This window comes from Cheilinus undulatus, linkage group 9, assembly GCF_018320785.1.
Source record: "Cheilinus undulatus linkage group 9, ASM1832078v1, whole genome shotgun sequence".
Taxonomy (NCBI): Eukaryota; Metazoa; Chordata; class Actinopteri; order Labriformes; family Labridae; genus Cheilinus; species Cheilinus undulatus.
Window position 1 is genome coordinate 37,160,137 of NC_054873.1, and position 23,390 is coordinate 37,183,526.

The 23,390-nt window shown below is 38.7% G+C and overlaps 1 protein-coding gene across 1 annotated transcript; it reads left to right on the top strand.

Moving 5' to 3' along the window:
• Nucleotides 1-1,686: 1,686 nt before the first annotated feature.
• Nucleotides 1,687-22,048, top strand: chst1 (carbohydrate (keratan sulfate Gal-6) sulfotransferase 1). Its single transcript, XM_041796175.1, has 6 exons — nt 1,687-1,936; nt 6,385-6,779; nt 7,494-7,707; nt 7,809-8,035; nt 16,463-16,680; nt 20,583-22,048. The coding sequence occupies exons 2-6, from the start codon at nt 6,423-6,425 to the stop codon at nt 20,917-20,919; spliced, it is 1,353 nt and encodes a 450-aa protein (XP_041652109.1). The 5' UTR covers nt 1,687-1,936; nt 6,385-6,422; the 3' UTR covers nt 20,920-22,048.
• The last annotated feature ends 1,342 nt before the right edge of the window (nt 22,049-23,390 follow it).

A 23,390-nucleotide genomic window follows, 5' to 3' on the forward strand; every position in this document is an offset into this window, starting at 1 on the left:
TTATGGTTGAGTCATGAACTCTGACCTTAACCGAGGCCAGTGAGGCCTGCAGTTCTTTGTTGTTTTGGGTTGATTTGTGACCTCCTGGATGTGTCGTCGTTCACTCTTGGAGTCATTTTGATTGACCAACCGCTCCTGAGAAGGTTCACCACTGTTCCCAGTTTTCTCCATTACTGGATTAACAGCTCTGACCGTGGTTTGCTGGAGTCCCAAAGCCTTGGAAATAGCTTTGTAATCTTTTCCAGACTGATAGATTTCAATCGAGTTGTTTCTCATTTGTTCTTGAATTTCTTTGGATCGTGGCATGATGCTTTTCTTTTTGAGATCTTGTAGCCTACTTCACTTTGTCTGGCATGTTCTAGGTGATTTCTTGATTCAACAAATCTGGTGGTAATCAGGCCTGGGTGTGGACAGTCAAATTGAAGTCAGCTTTCCAAGAACTGTGGTTAATCACAGTTAACTCATGATTTAACAAGAGGGGGCAATTACTTTTTCACATAGGACCGCATAGGTTTGGATTTCTCCTTAAAAAATTAAATATTCAATCAGACACTGCATTTTCTATTTACTTGGGCTGTCTTTGTGAAATATAAAAATTGGTTTGATGACCCGAAACATTGAAGTGTGATAAATATGCAACAACATCAGGAATCAGAAAGTGGGCAAATACTTTTTCACGGCACTGTACTTTTTACCATCATTACTTCCTCTCCAGTTAAGATCCAGTATGAAACAATAAAATGTGTGATTACTGTGCCAAATGCATTAGCGGTTATAATGGAACTTTAGACAGTTCCTAAAGACAGTGAGCAATCTTTTTTACAATTTATAAAGTTTGATTGAATATTTTTAATGGCCCACTTCAACCATAGGGCATAAGTTGATTATGTTTGATATATCATGAAGAGAGTTTCTAGAATGTAGCTGTACGTTTAACTACAATGAAAACCACACATATATATCTTGTTTAATAAGTAGATAATGGAGATTAACCAGCATAACTTACCGAAACAAAACTCAGAACCACGGACAGAGTCAGCACTACAAACAACAGTGCAGCACAGAGATTCAGCACCCTGGACAGCGGCAGATAATATCATTAGTCTCACTGACACTTTCAGTCAGGGCCAAACAATTAGAGATACAATATGTGGAATTTATTTAAAAACCCACCATTTCTATAGCATCTGTATGTTTATATAAATACATGATTTTCAAGAACAACCCTCGGAGGATGAAATGGGTTTGCACCACATAAGCATGATCCATTTCCCACATCCTGTGCCCAAGTCCATATTAATTGTGCCCTAGACCACCTCTTGGTCTTAGTTCGTGTTGACACCAACCAAATGGAACTGAAGTTTAGGGTCAAGTGTAGTCTACTTGGATCTATGCCCAGATCCCTAATGTGAAACACCATTTAATGCCTTCTTGGATGACCCATTTGTCAAACTTACTAATTTTCCTCTTCTGATGGCGATGGTTATTGTAGCCTAATTGTGCAGTGTTGCCTTGTAATGTTGTGGTGGGGCCCATTGTGATACCTTTCCACTTGGCCCATCATTTTTAACGACGCCCCTGGACTCGATAACGTGAATCATGCAGCGGGTGAGAGGCGGAGGAGAGGTGGGGGCAGTGTGCAGAGATTGTGTGAGAAAGAGAGGGAGAAAGGTGTTGTAGCGCGGTGGAGACAGACAGATAAAGGCGGTATTAGACCTGTTTTTGTTCCCGTTACACCTGCGTTAGCCATGCGAATATGAACGTCACGATTTCCAACACACGGCTTTAAATATTCGGGTTGTCATGTCCTCCTCCTCACAGCGGAGACCACAGACTGACGAGCATCGGTGGAGCTCCCGGTAACAGAAGGCTATCATCATGTCTCCTCCTCAGTCAACCCGCCGCCTCCTGCTGACGGCAACGACACTAAAAAGAGGTAAATAAACGCGGAGTAAGGCCCGGAGGAGGTGTCGGTGTCTCCGGTGTTCAGTAGTCCGGTAGATGTGGAGGCAGTCACGGCATGTTGATAACGAGCTGTGTCGTGTTAACGTAGCTAATATTAGGGGCATTGTCAGGGGAGAGATAATAGACTAACATCATGAAAACAAGGGCTAGCTTCTGTGCTGGAGTGGGCTACTGAGGTAGCCTTGTCTGTGGAATATTCCAGATAAAAGGTGATACAGTGACAGAAAGCCATGTGTGTTAGCCTAATGTACCTATTTTATCAAAATATCTAAGGCAGTGGCTCTAGAGTCAAAGAGATTCGCTTCAATGACATTAAATAAAATCTGTTAAAATCTGTTGCACAGTTGAACTAAGACAAAATATCAGGTACATAAAAAACAAAGAGGACGTTTTTTTCTCACATTTGAGAGGAAAAGTCAAATTTGATGTTTTCTTTTTAAATAACTTGTTAATGTTATTTTATCATAAATAATATTAGTAAAAGTAGAATAGCTTAGCTAATTGTGGAAGATTATGCCAGACTCTAATTAAATGATAATAATAAACTTAAATGCATGTGTATAACAGCTATTTTTCTCATTTCAGTCAGCCATTTATTGAAGCTTATTCATTTGAATAAACAGTAAAAATGATAATGGATAATTAGGAAATTTCCACTATAATATTCATTTTGAAAGAATAATCTTGAGTACCTTGGAAAACCTGGTTTTATACCAGGATCCAGATTCACACAAAGAGCTGCTGCCTCAATCTAGATGACTTTATTGTTGCTTCAAGCCTACTTCAGGGCTGACCAAATTCCCTGCTTGGTGATGGGTTAGCACAGATTGGTGCCAGGTTTGCTTGGACAGACACCAACATCACAACCCTCTATTTCAGCTGCTAAGTGTCTTACCATCTGTCTCAAACGAGTGGCAGTTTCACTGAATCTATCGAGCCAAACGTTTGCTGGAATCTGGCTAGCCACTCTTATATGAACACAAAATGGACAGAGTTTCTGTGATTTATTCAGTAAAGATAATGAGACACCAAAATAACTCAGTGCATATCTTTAAAAAGCAAAGGTTTATGCTTTAAAAGGTCTGTGCTTGAAAAGAGGCCTACAGTGAGGGATTTATATTACAACATCGGGACTACAAGAAAATCTTCAATGTAAACAAGTTAAACAGTTTTAAATAGTGAAAATCAATTTCTGTCTATACTCAAGTTACAATATTAAATATAAAATTTACACTACAATCCCCAATGAGTTATAAGATCTCTTAGCCATTTAAATGTATTTCAACCAAATTTTACTCTTAAATTTTAGTTGAGCTTAAAACTTAACAGTTTTCAGTTCAATTACTGTGGAAAATTTTCAATACTTCAATATTTGTTTATGTCATACTCAAAATAACATGTTTCTGTATTTTTCATAAAGCTACATGTTCAGCACTCAGAAAACCCTGTATGCTCAGAATACCATCCACTACAAACTATGATCGCTCACTGCAGGCGGGACTTGTCTAACTGAGTCGGTTACTTCTCTCATGGTGCAGAAGTGTCTAATGCCCAAGGGCATTCTGGGAAAACTGCAGATTAAGGAATGATTGTCAAATAGTTTGAGTGCAACAACTAAGAAATACCCAAAGCTGACTGATTTCTGTTTACTTTACGATGATTTTAAAAAAAACAACAACCTGCAACTGTTCGGTCTAAAGCCCAGTTTAGACCAAAGATTTGTCATCCGTCATAATTTGTAACAGCATGCTGAATCCCCCTGGCTCCCACTGCTGCAACTGATGATGCATCATTTCCATGGCAATGACTCACAGCAGCAACCTATTATAGGCCTACTTTAAAATGATTTATTTCTGAAATTACTGTACAATAAATCTGTCTCTACAAGGTCAGTACTGCACGTTCACTGTTTTCATGTGTTTTTGTCATCATGATCATACCTAAAACTTAAAAAGTAATCACAGCAGCAAATATTTCACGGCACATTAAAACAAAAATCCTTTGCTAGCTCAGTCTTGTCATACCGAAGATATCTGCTGAGAATAACTATATTTCCACGGACAGATTCAGCTCCTACAGCCTTGAATTTCTTATGTATTATCTCATAGTGCCACATACTGTCCGTGCACTGCTGGAAAAACAAGAGCTTTACAATGTAATCTATTTCACCTTTTTTAAGTTATTTGCCTAAGTTTTACTCAGGAACCTCAGCCTATCAGCCGTGCAATTAAGCCTGATGTGCAGCTGATGGAGGAGACAGGAGTTTATGGGCCGAACTGTTGTAGCATGGCAGCGAAATTTCACAACACATATAAACACAAAAATGCTTTGCTATATTATTAATGTTATAACGAAGACATCAGCGGAGAACAATTTATTTTCCGTTGACAAAAGTAGCCCCTACAGCCTGGAATTTTTCATGGATTATCTCATAAAGTGCAGTGCGCCTTGCTTATTTATTTATGTCATTTTATTTATTTGTGTTTGCACAAGAAGGAATTACAATTGATATACACAGATTTCCAAAGTAAAGTACATGAGTGAATTTGTGCAGGTGAAGGAAGGTAACCTGAGAAGGGATAATAATTAAACCTCATTAGTCATGCATTAATCGTTACATAGTAATGATAGAAAACTTAAAGCAAACAAGTACACAGTAGCGAGAAAGACAAAATATCAGGTATGTAGGAAAGGGAAATTGGGCAAAGTACAAGCCATTAGATTTTTTTTCCCCAGCACTGCTTACAAACAAAGCTGGATAAGGAAAAAGATATTTTTATTTCTCCTATTCACTTAGCCTATATCTACATATATTATATGTATATTGGATATTATTGTATTTATTTTTTTTATTTTTCAGTTTTTATACGTTAACCCCAGTCCGTCCGCTCTCCTGTCCCCTCCATCAGTTGTGTTCAAGCATGATGGAGGACACAGGAGTTTGATGGGCTTAAATTTCCATGTGAAAAATTTAAAATGATAGATGTAATATTAATAATTATAATATCTTGGATTTAAATAGCACCTTTTAAGGAACCCAAGGACATTTTACAAGAACACATAACAGACATGGACAGACTCTGTGAGGGATAGGATGAGTGTAAGGGTTGGTTTAGTAAAGACTGTAGGCTGTGGTGAACAGGTGGTGATGTTTTTTTTTGAAAATGTCCAAAGATGGGGCGCTACTGATGTCTGCAGGCAGAGTGTTCCAGAGGGTGGGAGCTGCAGTGCTGAAGGCTGTCACCATAGGTTTGGAGTTTTGTTTTGGGAATGGAAAGCAGGCTAGTGTTTGAGGACCAGAGGTTCCATTTCCATGAAACAGATAAATGTGAAAAAGGGAATAAAGTAGAAATATAGTTTTGAAAAGACTCTCCTTTTTCCAGCTGTGCCTGCAAGCAGGACGTGCTGTATGTGATAGTACATGAGAAATTAGAAGCTGTAAAAGCTAAATTTATCAGTAGAAAACTAATCATTCTTAGCCGATATCTTCGTTATAACAAGACTGATCCAGCAAAGCATTTTCTTGTTTAGTCTATATGAAATCACTGCCACACTTTAATGTTGATGACAAGTGATTGTCTTGATGATAAAAAAAAAAGATATCATAATTTCCCAGATTAATTGCATGACTTTATCTAAAAAGAAATGGCATTTATAGCCCTCAAAATGAGATTTATATTTCCTCTTTTCACATTTATGTGCTTGTAACTTTCTAAAATCTGCTGTCTGCAACTTGTCAAGTTGAATAGCTGGCGATTGCATAAGATGGTTTGATTCTGCTGCAACTCTCGCCAGTGATGTTCCTAAACCGTCTCGTTGCAAATCTTTGATCTAAACTGGACAGTAAAAGACTGAAAGGAACACTTTGCCCAGAAAGTCTTTTTCCACAGAGTTTATTTGCTTTTTCTTGTGATGTCAAGGATTTGCCCAACAGTCAGGACTTTTCTAAGTGAGTTTATAACTTCATTCAAGGGTCAAAAGTGTCTAATGCCCAAAGGCAGTCTTGGAAAACTACAGATTAAGGGATTATTGTCAAATAGTTTGAGTAAAATGTCAAAAATATATTTAAAATGACTGAATAATGTTTCTTTAAACTAAACTAAATATATTAATTCAACCCAGAAAAATAGAGTAGCTGTTCTGGATTTCTCTGTCAACACAATTAGAACCTTCTACTGTTTGATCTTACAGTCTAGATGTTTATAGGCTTTACCATTCTGGCTTGTGTTAAAGACATATCTCTTTCAAATGTGACAAAAATGGACCAGATTCTGCTTTTTACTCATTTGGTACCATGAAATGGAGCAGAACTTTTTGTCTAAACACACCCAAAGACTGAGCTGAAATCAGTTGAGAAAATAACACCATATCTCCAGGTCTGTTCCTCTCCTAGCCTCTGTCTGTCTTTGACCTCTGCAGACTCTGCTGTGCCATCCTGATGCATCAGTCCAGCCACCATGCAGTGCTCCTGGAAGTCCATAATGCTGCTAGCATTAGCATCCATCGCCATCCAGTATACAGCTATCCGCACCTTTTCCACCAAGCCTCTGAGCCTGCTGTATTCTGTCGGTCTGGCGACTACGAGCCATGCAGTCAACTGCAGCCTCAAAAATCCCACTAAACTCGTGCGACTCCGACAGACACCAGAGGGTTCAGACCAAGGCTGTAATGAGACCAGGACACCTTCCTCCTCTTCCTCTTCCTCTTCCTCCTCTGACTCCAAAAATGCCAAGAAGAGGACACACATACTCATTTTGGCAACAACACGGAGTGGATCCTCCTTTGTGGGCCAGCTATTCAACCAACACCCTGAGGTAAGAATGATTTTTTTCATATCACGTCATTATTTTTAATCAAATAAATACATATTTGAAATAACATCAGGAATAAAGTTTGGCATTTTGATATTACTGAACTTGATCAAGACTTTTTCTGTTACTTGTCAGTAACTTCAGCATTAATTAACATTCAAGTATGTGTGAGGATGCATTGCTTTGACTTCCACAGTAATCATTACTGATTTTCTCTAACACTCTGAGATCAAATCGTTAAGATTTAATGTCTAAATGTAGAATGGAATCTGCTGAAGCCATGTGATTCCCTTGACAAAACAGACTTTGCTTTATTGTGATGATGTACAGAATATCAGTGCTAAATATAATCTTCACAATTGTCACTGGCAGAAATGTTCAAGCACGTTGTTTGAGATTTATTCATTAGCAGCTATTGAGCCAGATAGACAGTTTTAGACCACTAAATCATTTGGACAATGCAAGGTTACACTAATGTGGTTTAATTTTTTTTTTCACATACATCTGAACTTTGAGCATTAATTTACTTATGGTATTTAAAAGTTCAGCATTGTAAATGACGTACCTGGGTTCAGGTTTGTGCTGTTGCCTCATTGCAAGAGGGCTTTTTTTACTCAGTTTTTGACATGAAATTATTACTTTTTCAGAGATTAATTGTTTCAATTTGTTTGTGAATTGTTCTCCTTAATTGTTTTTTAAATATTTTTCCTGTCCCAGGTATTTTACCTATTCGAGCCTCTGTACCATGTCCAGTTGGCTCTGCTTCCTCGACTCTCACAGAGCAAGAACCTTGCTGAGAGGAGGGTGATGCTGGGTGCAGCGAGAGAGCTGCTGAGGTCTCTGTACCACTGTCACCTCAGCAGTCTGGAGAGTTACATACGACCTCGTCCCACAAACCACTCAACTGACAAGCTGTTCAGACGAGGAGCCAGTATGTGGCACATCTTTAATACACATTATGATATTTATACTGCAGAGGTTTGGGTGTTGAGTAGATGTATTACATCTTTATATTCTGTGTCTTGCTTTAAGGCCGGTCTCTGTGTTCCCCCCCTGTATGTGAGGCTCACCTGAGCCAGGAGGCTCAGAGTTTGGTGCTTGCTGATGAGGGGGAGTGTGTGAGGAGGTGTGGACCACTCAACCTGTCACTGGCTGCTGAAGTCTGTAGCACAAAGCGCCACGCAGCCATCAAGACCGTCAGGATTCCCCAAATCAGTGACCTCAGAGCACTGATCCAAGACCCTAGACTCAACCTGAAGGTAGAAATCAAAAGTGATATTTTTATTACATTCATTCAAGAGTTAACTTAAGTTTCCCACTAGTGCTGCATGATTTGGTAATAATGAGGGATTGCGATTATTCCGGACAATATTGCGATTTGCAACTGCAATTACAGTATAGCACATAAATGAGTCTGTTTGACCCCCAATGGGGTATGTGGTATAGAAGATGGGTGGATGGATGAGTCAAGAAAATGCAGAGGATAATGATAGTTTTTGAAATGTGTTTTTCTCAACTCAAAACATAGTAAGTAGTATAAATGATACAAAGCCTTAAGTTTTTAAAGTACTGCTTTTCAAAATAACTCAGTATTTTCCAAAATGTATATACAGTTGTATTTGAGAAGGCTCCCCTCTAAAGATGCTCCCTAGGCTAGTCAAGCAGCATGAGTTGACTTTCTAGGCAGTGCATGGCTAGAAAACCCCATATGAACAGATACATTTATGACAATGAGTATTGAACACAAAAAAATGAGTTCAAAAGCAATGCAGGTGCAACATGCTTTATGCTATAAAGGAGGAGGCTGGGGTGGAGGAGGTGGAGCTTTGCCAAGAGCAGTAGCATGATGCATCAGCTTTAATACAAGTAGGGATTAGTGAGAAATACGCAGTGTTGGGGGTAACGCGTTACAAAGTAACTCGTCAGAGTACTCAAATTACTTTTTTGTTGTAATAAGTAATGTAAAGCGTTAGTTTTACAATGCAAGTAATCCCATTATTAGCTACATTTTCATAAAAGTAATCCGTTACTGAAAGAAAAATCCCAAATTTCCTCTCTCTTCCGTGGCTTCAAAAAGAGAGAAAGAAGAAAGGAAGCTCCTTGAAGCATCTGCTGTGTTTGTCCTTCTTTCTTCCTGTAGTCACGTTGGCATGTAGTGCCATGTCAGCGGAAGGTAAACATTCTGTGCCATTTCGCGCACATTGTTAGCTTGTTGAACAAGCGAGATGACAGAGAGGACAGCAGGCCACTGTGGAATCATCACCATTATGATAGATTTTTGGATAGAAGAGACAAAAACAGCATCCTGGTGAAACATACGTTTAAAAGCTCTGTTTGCTTTCATCATCAAATTACTTTTCTCAGTATGTAACGCAGTAATCTAACGAGTTAGTTTCAAAAGTAACGCTCCCCAACACTGGAAATACGTCACATTTAATTACACCAGTGTGTTGACAGAAAAAGCTGGGATTGGTTGTAGGAGCTAGAAGCAAATTAGGATGAGCTGACCGTCAGCTGATCACAGCTGGATATATGACTCTTGCATGGAGTAACGCTAATCTTCATTTTTTTTGTTTGAAGAAATTAAAAGTAAGTGCAATCGTGGCACCAATGTTAACTTTTTCTGTAAGTATTTTTGTCTACCTTTCAAGTTCAAAATACAAAATACAAAAATAATCGCAGCCTTTCATTGCATTATGTAATAGCACAGCCTGACATGGTGATTGTGATTGTGATTAGCTAAATTGTGCAGCAATATTTCCCACTCTTGCATTGGGGACAAGGGAGCAGACTTAAGATTTTGGTTACTCAATAAGGGGGAAAAAACTCATTCTTTGTGTGTTTCTTGTTTTATGTTTGGCTTTCATACAAAGCTTTGAGTGTTTCCTTGCATTTTGGTTTAGCATTGCATCTTAGTGTCACTGTCAGCCACCAGGAATTTTGTGTTCTCTGCAGAGGACTTAAGGTTATCAATTTTTTAAATGTATTAAAAAGACATTTCTATCTGTGAGACAAGTGATTGACAAGAATATTGACTAAATAAATAATAGATTATATGGCTTGACAGAAAATCTTTGGTGCCACGGGTCTATAGGGAGATTCCGTGATTGACAGTTTTCTGCCTTTGTGGCAGCAGGATGAATCCTCCTGTGGAGTTCAGGCACTGGTGATGGTGATGATGACCAGAGTGATGCTGGGAACAGTTAGATGAAGATTTTGTGAAGACTGGGCATTGACAGGGAGGTAGAGGTAACAGCAGCAGCATGATGGAACTACAAAGACCAGCTGATGAGACAGCGAGCTGTCTGATTACAGCCTCAGACAATGACAGCGGGGAGTGTGAGTTAGCATGCAGGAAGGAAGGAGTGAAAATAATTAACAACTGTGAATGCAAACTATTGTCTTTCTGACTGAAATTATTGTAGAGCTTCATTGTTTTATTATCAGACATCCAATTCCTCTGTGTTTCATGTCGTCAAGCCATTGCTTTATGTACTGAACTAAACTGGATGAAGGAGTGCACTAAAGGAAGTAGCAGCTGGAAGCCCTGACTGAGGGTGTCAAAGAGACATAATTTTTGAATGTTAAACTGCTTTATCTGTTGTGTTTCAGCCTGTCTTTTTAGATTTATTTTGGGGCTTTTTTAAGTATTTTATTTGAGATACAGGACAGTGAATATGGTAGGAAAATAGGAGAAAGACTGGCAAAAGACGTAGGAAAGGAGCTGAGGGTCAAAGTTGAAACTGATGCTCAACCTTATCACCGGGCCAAACAACACCCAAATCTTTCTGCTTTTCAATACAAGTTTTTTGCTTGTTTGTTTGTTTTTTGAAGAGGATGAGACCTCTACAGATGATTCAGCTACTAATGGTGGGTGTATCAGTACTGCAGATTACTTTACAAAGTGCTATTTTTGTATCAAGTACATGCACAACATATGGATACTAAATGAGTAATTTAAATGAACACCTATCAATGCTCCTCTTACAGTCATTTCTGCCATTATTGTGTCAAAACAGTGCTGCACTGTTTCAATGTCAGATATAAAAAAAACAGGCACACAGCAACACCCACGAGTGCACACAAACAGACTCACAACACCCCCAGTCCTCAGTTCTGTGCCAAATTACAGTGAGAATGACAACACACTGCTGTGTGGTGTTTGTTCCCACAAAAAAACCAAGACAAGTAAACATTTCTAACATGTTTCAACTTCTCATGTTAAAGCTAAAAGAAGATTTATACAGTATGATGTTGTTACAAACAAGTCTAACCTACACCACTCTGTCTTTGTCTGTTACAGGAGAGTTTAGTTAACTGTGATACACTTTTTTTAAAGCTTAGTTTAATTTCACTAGCCACACCCAAGCTCGAATATATCCAGACCTGCTGAGTTTCACTGTTAAAGTGGGCCACAAATCAACACATAAAATAAACACATCATACTGCAATCTAAAGAAATTCAAGAACAGATGAGAAACAAAGTCAATGACATCTGTCAGACTGGAAAGGGTTACGAAGCCATTTCTAAGGCTTCGGGACTCACGCTAACCCTGGTGAGAGCCAATATTCATAAATAGAGAAGACTTTCAACCCTGGTGGTGAACCTTCTCAGGACTGGCCGGCCTACCAAAATGACTCCAATGACTGCACTGATGACTCATTCAGGAGGTCTCCAAAGAACCCAGAACAACATCTAAAGACCTGCAGGACTCACTTGACTCAGTGGAGGTCAGTGTTAATAATTCAGAATGAGACAGAAACTGGGCAAAAATGGCATCTGTGGGAGAGTTCCAAGGCTAAAACCACTGCTGAGCTAAAAGAAGACACCATTTGCCAAAAAACATCTTGATGATCCCCAAGACTTTTGGAATATGTTTTGTGGACTGATGAGACAAAGGTTTAACTTGCTGGAGGGTGTGCACCCCGTTACATCTGGCGGAAAACTAACCCAACATTTTATAAAGAGGACCTCATACCAACAGGTTACCATTATGGTGGTAGTGGGATGGTCTAGGGCTGTTTTGCAGCTTCATGTCCTGGACAAGTTACAGATGGAACCATGAATTCTGCTGTCTACCAGAAAATCCTGAAGGTGAATTTTCAGCCAACATGCCGGCTTATCCATCCAATGGATAAAAAAATGAATGTTTTGGAGTGGCCTCATCAAAGTCTGGTCTTAAATTTGTTTGAGATGCTGTGGAATGACTTTAAACAGGCCATTCATGGCCATTTCCTGGCTAATTAAGATAATTCAGCAAAGAAGACTGGGCCAAAATTCCTCCACAGCAATGTGGAAGACCCATTGCCAACTGCTTGCAGTTGTTGCCACCAAGTGGCACAACCGGTTGTTAGGTTAAGAGGGAAATTACTTTTTCACTTAGGGCCAGGTACGTTCGGATGGCTCTTTCACCTTGATAAAAAAAAAACTGCTCTTTGTATTTACTTGGGTTTCCTTTTCTTTGTCTATTAAATTTGATGATCTGAAACATGTAAGTGTGACAAATATGCAAAAAAAAAAAAAAAAGGCTGGCAGAAAATACTTTAAAACAGCACTGAAATTATGGTTTCAAGTCCTTTGAATTTACCTGAGGTTTTCTTTCTTTTTTTTTTTTTTTTTCTTCTTTTTGAATGGGTTCCACATTATTTTGGTGGTAAGTGCTTTTTGTGCTGCTTTAAACACTCATTTGACTGCCTTTTATTATAACTGATTTTTCTTTCAGCTTTTCTCAACTCAAATGTTAATTGAAAGCAGTAGATAGATTAATGCAATAATTGAACTGAAGAAATCATTAGTTACAGTGTATAAAATAAATCAAAGTAATTTCCACATTATTACTAAATTACAAGCCTGCTGTCAAATAATACATTAAGAGCTAGTGAAATGATGAAATAAGATGAAATGGCAAAACAAGCATTTTTTTTTTTTTTTTACTTTTAACATGAATGAAACTTAAATAAACCTTAATTAATAGTTGAAAGTAAATATCCCAGTGTCATTTATTAGTCATGGAAATGTGCTAACAGTAGATATATAATCATTGCACACAGCTCTCTACTATGAAAGTACTGTACATAAACTGCTTTTCAAAGTTAAAAGTATTGGTATTTGTACCTGAGACACAGGCCCTGTATTTACATGGTATTGGATCAAGACAAAATTTTGCAACATTGCACACCACTCTATCAAGTGCTGTTTAATTTTGGCCTTCGTTACTGTTGCTCAAGTTGATGCTCCCTTAACTCTGTCTTTAGTTACAAACCTGTTTGGATCTTCTTGAGCGGGGGCTACATTGATTAAGTTTTAGCAGGCTACAGTTTTCTGTCTTTATTACATGTTTGCAAAAACATGTATGCCGACAGTGGATGTGGAAGCAGTGAAAATTTTGGGGGAGGGGCAGTCATGCAGATGTAGAGTTTAGTTAAATTTCACAAACATATTACGTATTTATATAAATCAGGTCCAACATTGAAATATTATCATAATTTCTCTGTAAATGTACTCCTTCAATAACAGCTCTTGTTTAGTTTTTGGCACTACAGATACATTCAGGCATGATAACCAGATACAGTGAGCAGCATATTATTTCAGAGTGACTGGTTATTGTATTGACAGATCAGTGTGGAGTCAGGTGGTCGTATTTGACAGCTCACCAGTCGCTGAGCTCATGGTGGACTGGATGATGAATGGTTGGACGAACAATCAATAGGGTTTTAAATTGATGTTGACTGAGCATGCAATGAACTCGGTCCCTTTAGGGATACTATGAACACATGTTCAGACACATGGGTGCATAATCCAACCAACACATCTTTGCAGAGCTGTGTTGTGTCTGTAGCCTCTGATAGGTGTGATTGCATTAGTCAGGCCACGCTGTGCAGCATGGTATATACAGCACAGAGAGCATTTTACAGACACATTTGACAGGATAAAGGATAACCTGATATTTCTCTTCAACATTGCATTTTGCTTCACATAGCCATAAACAAACTCATTGCAAACCTTTGGGACATGGACACAGTGGGTTGCAGATGACAGAAATGTTTATAGGAAGCTAAAATATAAGAATCTGTAGCACTGATGTTAAAACAAATATAAGATCTTTCTGGAAATGTTCAGTCTTAGAAAAAACTAGGATAATTGCGGCCCAGAATGTCTGCTTTTTAATCAATAAACCTCTCACCTCACTGCCAACTCAGCCAGTCAATCATCAATCACACCTTTTATACTCAATTTAGATACTTCATTCTATACCCTCTTCAAAACTATTTATTTCACTTCAGTGAAGGTTGTTCAAAGTTTAGTCACTGTGTATTTAAAGCTTGGAGAGTGGTAACAGGAAAGAGCACATATTGAAAGATTCATTTCTGCAGTTAATTTTACACTCTGTGACTTCCCTTAAATTACAAAATGCTGAGAATATATTTAAAAAGATTTGTCTGACTCAGTTGTTTGATTTTCTTAATAATAAGCTTTGTGGAAACTCAAAGCTATCTGGAAACAATGGTAATTTAAATGATTCATTTTAAACTTGATAAACTCCATCTGTTAAATTCTAGATAACAAATCAACTTTATGGAAACTAATTTTCCAAATGAACATGGTTTTATTTCAATTAATTACTCAGTAAATTCGAGCCTTCCTCTTGGTTCAGAAGCTGTATAGCTATGATTCGGCTGCACAAAATTCTCATCCTGCACTAGAGAGGCTAGTTTGACCTCTCCAGGAGTTGTGGCTGGATTATATGTAAAAACTATAATACAGGGCCTTTTAAACAGAGGCTTAGCAGATATAACATATATCCTAACCACAACTAGCACTGATGAATGACTTTCTAAAACTCAAGTAAAGTCAAACTACCTCTTGGTTTGTTCTTCACAGCTCTGTGTTCACATTGATGGAATGGCAGTTCTTTCGGCTTGTTCATACTTGATTTTTTTCCCACATGAACCCCTCTCTCTAGTTAAACCTGGTTCATACTTCTGTATCAAATCTAAGCTGTTGCCATGCTGTAGTACCTTTGTAAGAACCACAAACTTGTCAGTTGGTGTGTATGAATCATTCTGCAATCCCCCGCTGAAATGCTTCCTGGCAGGGTGATTTTTATGCTTGTTTGTGTTACAAAACATGGCAACTAAAACTGAGGGTTGCAAGCAGTTGGAGAAATGTAATGCAGTAGTTGATCTTACTGCAATTATTGCACAGAATAAAAGAGAGGAGACATCGTAGGGAGATGGAAGCTCCAGCCACTGAATCAGCTGAGGCAAAGGATGGGGGATTTTTTTGCACTTGTTTGGCCAGTGAATGAGACATGAATGAGGACATGCAATTTTGACTAGTTGTATTGCCATTTGCAGCCATTTATCTCACCTTAGAGTACACACAGTATTCCTGCAGACCTTAGACACTGGCACTCACACAGTGCTACCCAGCGGACCAATCACAAGGCTTGCAATCTCTATCGATTCAATGTATTTTTGAGGAGCAGGTGTATGTCAGCTACCTGCATAGGCCCCTGTATAGAGTTCAGGGACACACAGACCTGCGGCATATGCCATGGTATATACTATGACATATGGTACAGCAAAGCTTATAAGATGAAGTGAAAATCAGGCTTTAGCCCTGCCAAGGTTAGAAATTTGCACCAAACTGATACAAATCTGGATTTTATGGCTTTTAATTAGCTCAAACTGACATCTGCCTTGAAAAATCTTTTCTGAAAAGGTGGGGCATATGTGACGTAGAAACAGACCATCAGTAGGTTTCTATGTCACAAACTCCATATAAAAGGTAGAGCGTTACCGCCTCTAACTGACTTTACCATTCAAAGACCACTCCCATCCTCTCCTGCCTGCACCTGCACTATCTCGGCTCCAAGAGCTCCGGCTATCATAACGCCGCTGCTGGAGCTAATGGACTGAACAGGTAGTGCACAGAACCACCACGGTCCACCACAACACTATACCCTGCATCTGGGGGGACTCTAGAGGGGAAAACTCCTCCACTTTAAAAGATCGCTATGAAGCAGCAGTGCTGTCTGTATCTCTCTCTGACAAGGGGACGTCACTGTCACTCCCGCTTCATCTGGAAAGCCCCGTCCTTTTCCCCTCCCTCCTCTCAGAACCAAACTGTTCACTTACTGTGCATTTTTTGAATTACAGAGGTGGGCGAAGTTGGCTCTGAGCTGGGGGTTCACTTACACTTTAATGCTCAGATTCAAGCGTAGTTTAATGCTGAAAATACTTAACCAATGAGCCGCTTTGTTAAAAGTCAGAACCCATACTTTTTTGATCTGTTTGCAAGGCAAGTAAAGCAAACAATTTTTCAAGTGCTTGTTTTCAATTGAAGTTGGGGATGTATTACCATCAGGAAATTCTTAATAGGCTTTTGCTACACTGCCATTCAACAATCTTGCACCATCATATTTTTTAACATTTGAATTAAAAATTCAAAATTTTGCTTGAAACAACACCTTCACATCCATTCTGTACCTGCCATATTACTGCTACAGATATCACTGCAGCAATAATTCTAATGTTTTCCATCAGTAGTGCTGTTAGTTCTGGTGAAATATTTACACTTATGGAGGTGTTTAAAGAATTTAAGAGACATCTGCACTGATGCTGATATTTTGAAAACCCTAACTTATTGCTGAATATATTTTATTTTTCTTTATTATCATCAGGTGGTGCAGCTCGTCCGTGATCCACGTGGCATCCTCGCATCACGTATCGAAACATTTCGAGATACTTACCGTCTGTGGCGTCTGTGGAGAGCAACCGGACATAGACCTCACAATCTGGACCTTGGACAGATCAACTCAGTGTGCGAGGACTTCCTAAGGTCTGTGTCCACAGGGCTGTCTCACCCGGCCTGGCTCAGAGGGAGGTACATGCTGCTGAGGTGAGAACAGCAGGGATCATCTTTGAAAGCGGTTTGCTTTTGCAGGTTTAGTCCAAGATCTCACTTCTGATGTATAGTGTCATGATGAAGTGATTATGGGTACCATTTAGAAAACAAACCAAACTATTAACGGGGAAGGAAAGGCGAGTTGAATAGCGGAATTTTGAACTTAAACTGAAAGACACTTTATCATCAGTTCTAATTGCAGGCATTTTACTGTAAAGGGATGCAGATCCTAATAGGAAGAACTAATGATTGGAGGCTCTCAAATCAATGAAGTGTGTAGTACTTCCATGGTAGAATATCAAGATAGGATAGAGATATTGAATAATGCTTAATAAAATTAATCCTTATTCTGTGAAAGAGAGATATGAGATATCTTCCATTCTGAAATGCAGCAGCAGTAAAATCCTTCTGATAGTTTTTGATTGACTGAAAGCAAAAAGCATAGAGCTATGACATTTTGCTACACTGAGGGACTCGCTGATACTGTATGTGAGGATTCAGCAAGACAGTGGAGGGCAAAGTAAAAAAAATTATGTCAAATATACAGACGACAGCAAGTTTAACTACAGGCACTGCAGCTTCTAACACAAGCAAACAATGTGTCCTAGATTTTGTAGGCTTTACTCTAAATGTAAGATAGCTAATCAGTAATCATGTTAAAGACACAGATCTGGAGGACAATTTCTTTGATTTGCTAAACTTTAGTGGACATGTTTGTGAAACACACTTCCCTCCTCATGACACACAGACACTATCTGATCTGCAGTGCAATTTGCAAAAAAATCTAACCCTCTATGCATTCATTGTGAATTAAATGGTTTTGCTGTCTCATTTGCACAGATTTAGTATTATGCAAAACATGTGTAATCTTGTTGAGAAATCTGGCCATGAATGTTGTTCAAATACAGAAAAATATTGTTCCAAGAGATTCATCTACTGTTTATGAGAATATGCCATTCTTTACTGTTTTCCAAATCTCATTACAAACTTTCCTGCCACTGTCTTTTGCCCTTCTGTTAATATTCAGCACATAATGTCACCAATTATCTTGTACATAAATATGTGTTTTTTATACTTTTTTCTACCTTTGTATATTATTTATATATCTTTCTAATTTTCTACCTCTGTACTTAGCTAAGCTAAGAACTATTTGCCTATTTCCTTGTTTTGTTACCTACCCTTGTTGTGAATGTATGTTATAGAACAGCTGAAACTTGAATTTCCTTTGGGATCAATAAAGTGTCAGTTAGGGTTGTTACGATTCCAATACCAGTATCGGAAATACGTCCTATACTGTTTAAAATACAGGTATTGGTATCAGCTAGTACACAAGTTTATGCCCCGACCCAATACCATTTGGTTTAGCTTTATATTTTGCTTTGTTTAGCCGTGCTAAATGTTAGTGCTATAAACTGGAAATCAGTTCTTCTTTGCTGATGGAAAGCACGTCATGCACGGGCTACTGTTTTCAGAGCAGTGTAGAATAACCAGAGGACACACTGCAGCAGAAAAGATTAGTGGCTTTGTGACAGTTTTTCTCTGAATGTGACTGTTACAACACCTTCCAGACCGGTGCTATCACACACAACAAAAAGTGACACAGTTTATCAAAATTCAAATAACTTTTGAACCATAAATAGTTGCTTCTTACTTGTTTTTCTTCTTTAGGCTGGCCGTTGTGTCGTCCCTTTGATGCTGTTGATGCCTTTGAATCCCTTTGGTAGCATTTTCAGATGTTGTGTGACTTTTGGGGACTTTAATGATTAAATCCACACCAGTAAACCCGATATTGAACGTCTTTTTATCCACTTTAATTGAATTACGATCATTTATTACCTCTAGCCCGAATCCTAACTGTCTGGGTCTGTCAGCCAGTTGCAGGCTGTTCCGTAATCATGCCATGGTGCCTGAGTAGAGCATAAGAGAGAGAGAGAGAGAGAGAGAGAACCTGTGATGCAGCCCCCTGTATTGTTATTTTAATATTTAGGCGTAAAACTCAATAATCAGCAAAAAAAAAAAAAAAAAAACAACTTCAGGGTCACAGAGATGCTGTACATTATGATTTGATTTGTTGAGCCATGCTCTGAGTCAAATGTAGATCTAAAATAATTTGCTAGTCTGAACAGTCAGTCCAGAAAGTTCACAACAGTATCGGATCAGTACTCGGTATTGGCTGATATCCAAACACCTCGGTATTGGTATCGTATCAGGCAGGAAAAATGGTATCAGAACATCCCTAGTGTCTATCTAATCTAATCTAATCTAACCTAAAAATGTTCATCAGTCATGGGGTTAAGGAGGTTCCACAGCTTCAAATGGATAGCAGACTATCAAATGTCTTTTTAATAACAATAAAGGTGAGGCTCTAGGATGTCTGCTGAAAAAAACTCAATTAACAGATGTCTGCTAATCATGTGAATCAATTGTGATAGAAACAGGGTTAATGTAAGGCACAAATCCCTAGTTCTGGCTTAGTGGGGCGATTAGACACACCACTTACCTGTGACGGCAGCACCATCATACAGTCTATGCTGTTTTTGTAGATTATATTACTAGTCATTGCATATTTGCTTGCTATGCTTCCTGTGTGCTTCAGCTCTGGGTTGCACCAGCAGTGTGTAAATTCAAACGTAGCCTAGTGTGAACCTAAGTTCTTACTTAAGACAGAGTTTACGCTCTACTAGCGTTAAAGGTGTTGCACCAGCTGATAGTTTCAACAGAGGCTTAAGGTATAACTTCAGTCTTACTCCCCTCCTACTAGGTGTAAAGCACTTTGCAAAACATGGCTGTGATATTTTGGTGTCAGGAGTGTGTTCTCCATGGTCAGTAACACCATTGTTTTCAAGTAGCTGAGGTAATTTCCACTGACCACGTTAAATTATCCTGCATTATTAGTGACAGGACAGGTGTTGAAAATTAACACTTTGCAATAAACACTTAACAGCAGTGCATTTGGGTCCTGTGCATGGTTAAATGCAATGGCATCAGTGTTACTGTGTGTCCATGTTAAATAAATATTTAATATAATAACAAAGTACACCAGGACCCTGTGTTCCCAATTTATAAAAGCATGTCCTATTGTCTTATTTTTGGGAGACAGGAGAAGGAGAGCTAGAAAGACACTGCTCCCCACTGCCACCTTCTTTGCTCTGCTCCACATTTCTTTTGTTTTAATCTATAATTAATGAACTCATTCACAATTCAATTCATGCTTGTTTATTCAAACTTTGATGTAAATAGGTTAACTATATATTTGCAGCTACTCCATGTTCCCTACTGCCACTGGCTTTGAGTCAGCCCTGACATATGGAGGCTCATCTGGGAAATCAGGTAGTGGAGCCTGCTTTGGTTTGGGATTAGAGACACCTTGCCCAGGTGTATTCAGTCCATGATGACAGCCACAACTGGCACCTGAAACACAGAAACACAACGGGCTATTACACAACCAGCAGGGTTGTCACAGCTAAAACTAAACTAAGTTAGTATGTTATCAGTAGTTTATATAGCTTATATAGCGTGAGACAGTGACGTATCTAATTGGCTGCTATTATTGAAGTTAACAGCTTTGTTTTTACTACAGAGGATTTGAAAGGGGAAGTCGTCTTCTGAAACCACATGCGATGAGGTAACTAAAGCTGGCACCATTTAAGTTACTGGCCTCCAGATCAGCCAATAGAAAATATCAAATGCAGTAGCAAGGTTTCAACCTGTAGAGGGCAGTCACAACGCTTAATCTAACATAACGTATAGTTAAAATACCTAGTGTTTTAATCTTAATTGGCAACTATTTAACCCAGTACTAAATACCCATATACAAAGTTTAATGTACCTGGATGTTTGTAGGTTCCAAGTAATGTTATGTAAATGTTCTTTGACCCCTCCTTGTCCTTGTTCAGGTACGAAGACCTGGCTAGGTTTCCTCTCCAGAAGACCCGAGAGCTCTACAGCTTCCTGGGCCTGGATTTGGACCACAGTGTTGAGGACTGGATCATCAACAACACCCGGGGGAGCAGCGACCTGTCATCACGGCAGAAGTTCACCACAGTTCGGGACTCTGCTGCTAATGCAGAGAACTGGAGGGTGAAGCTGTCCTTCGACATGGTCGTATACACTCAGACCGCCTGTCAGCCTCTGCTGGAGCGCCTCGGATACAAGAGAGTGTTCCACCCCAGAGAACTGAGAAACCTCTCGCACTCTTTGGTGGAGGACAGGACGTTCTTTCCATATCTTTAAACAACTGATGATTTACATACATCCAGGACAGGCTTTAGAAAACCATCCATCAAGACAGTATTATAATTTGTGAAGCACAGATTACATAATCAGAGCTGTCTCACTGGCTGATCTGGATATTCTCACTATGGCTGTGTTAAAGAAGACCTGTGACCATCCATCTGTTTAAAACCTACAGTTCTGTAAGATAATCTGATATTATTATCATTTCACTGTTATTTCATCAATCTATCTATCTATCTATCTATCTATCTATCTATCTATCTATCTATCTATCTATCTATCTATCTATCTATCTATCTATCTATCTATCTATCTATCTCCTTTTCCACATATAATTTCTCATATATAAACAACATAATGGCAGTGCATAAATAGAACCTAGTACATTAAGATTTCACTATATTACTATCAACTTCATCAGATGGTTTCCTTTATTTTTAAAACAATGGGTTTCATATTTTGGGATTTGCTGTAAGTAACCAAGACATTTTTGAATAATTCCAGCCTGCAGAGGCAGAGCACGCTGTGATGGCAGCAGTGTAATTTTGTAGGGTAAAGGCATAAAATTGCCACCAACAAGTTCAAGTTATGGATTCATTAGGTTTCCAACCTGTAGAGAAACAATCACAATAGAGATTTATCACTTTGTTAAAGATGATGATGCAGAACTCTCTTCAAGGTCACCAGACTCGATTAACAAAAGTTTTCCCAGATCACAGGAGTTGGTGTTCTCTTTGAGCCTTTACTTTGTGGGTGTTTTTAGGATATACTGGCTCAAACTTACTATTGTATTTATTTAGCAAAGTCATCTCCTAACAGAAACAGTGTAACTCATTGCAGAGGTAGACCAGAAGCAAATGCCAGTTATGATTACAGCAAAGACCTGTGCAGCTTGCTGATATAATTTTTCAATCATTTTCACAGGGTCTGGGTTTTACAGATTCCACTAGTGCTTAAGTCCTGCTGAACAATACATATAAACTGCTACATAGGTGTAATGATAAGAGAATAGCAGGACCAGAGGATTTTTTTAATCCATTAACTCAAATGAATTACACATAACGAAACTTAATTTCAACTGCAGCTTGTACATATTTATTTACATAATGTTTTACTTGTGAATACAAAGTGAAGATGGTCATTATATGTTTTTGTCCAGATGCAAAACTGCAAGAAAACCACATGCAGAGAGTTGACATTTTAAGAGTATGTATATATATGTCTTTGCTCACAGTCTGAAACTACATGAATTTATGACTATTTGTTACTTAAACTCAATCTCATCCTTGGTAGACAATAAACATTATAAAGTCAAATCATGTTAACTTGTCATTTTTTTCAGACTTATGTTTGAGCTATTAATACATCTGCAACTTCTTTCCTTAAATATTTCAGACATTAGGTCTTAAAAAGACTAGACACAGAGAAGGCAGCTCTTTAAAATTATTCCACATAATAGATGCAGCAACACTAAAATCAGTAGAAGCCCATTCAGTCCTAAACCTTGGTGATTTTAAAATGATCAAGTTTTGAGATCTGGTTGTGTGGAGAGAGGTCAAGTAAGGGGGACGTTTGCTAATGAGTGCCCGAAACAAAATGCTGTGCTGCTTCCTGCATTGCCCCAAAGAGGGCCAGTCAACAGAACAACACAAGTACAAAATCTATTGCCAGAGCACTGTGATAAGTAGCATCCTGTGGCTTTAAGACAGAAGCTAACCTTTCAAAGCAGATGGATTCGCCTGTTTCCAAGTTTCTTACTGGCAAATCCATCTCGCAAAGCTCCCATCTGAACCGTTTGGGCCCTGTTAGAAAGTGACAGGACCAATCGGCATCGAGGGGCAGTGCTTTCGGGCACAGCAGAGTCATGACGTATGCAAGCAACAAGAAGAGGCCACAAGTTTGGCGGAAGACAAGCTGTCTTTAGCTGTATCCATTAGCATGGATGCAGCTAAAGCGTCAGTTTTATCAGAACTTGACGACATTTCTTTGTTAAAAGAAAAACAAAGAACAGCATCGAGTTGTTCTCTTTTCAAAAATGACAAAAGTCTTGTTCTAACATGTCTACAGTCGCCATGGTTCGCATTATGTAGCTATCTATGGAGTTCATTCGTTGATAGCGGCGCACCTCGGTTTGGGGCTATGACATCATGTTTTATTGCTCTGATTGGCCCGTAAAGATCTGACAGACAAAACGTTCATCCAACCACTATCCGAGTTTTTTTTCAAAGGCTCTGCCCTTTCCTAAATGCCATCTATCGAAGGTTTTCAATTTCCACATGGCTGTGTGAAACAAATCTATCTGGCATGTCAGGTTAACAGAAGCAGTTGCATGAGAATAAATTGTCTCCATTGTCTTAAACAGGTGAAATAGTTGCTGGACAATCTTTTTCTGTTTCTCACTTTTAGGCATGACTCCTACTTCTTTTCCTGTGAAGAAAACCAAGCGGAGGTCTTATTTACCTAAATAA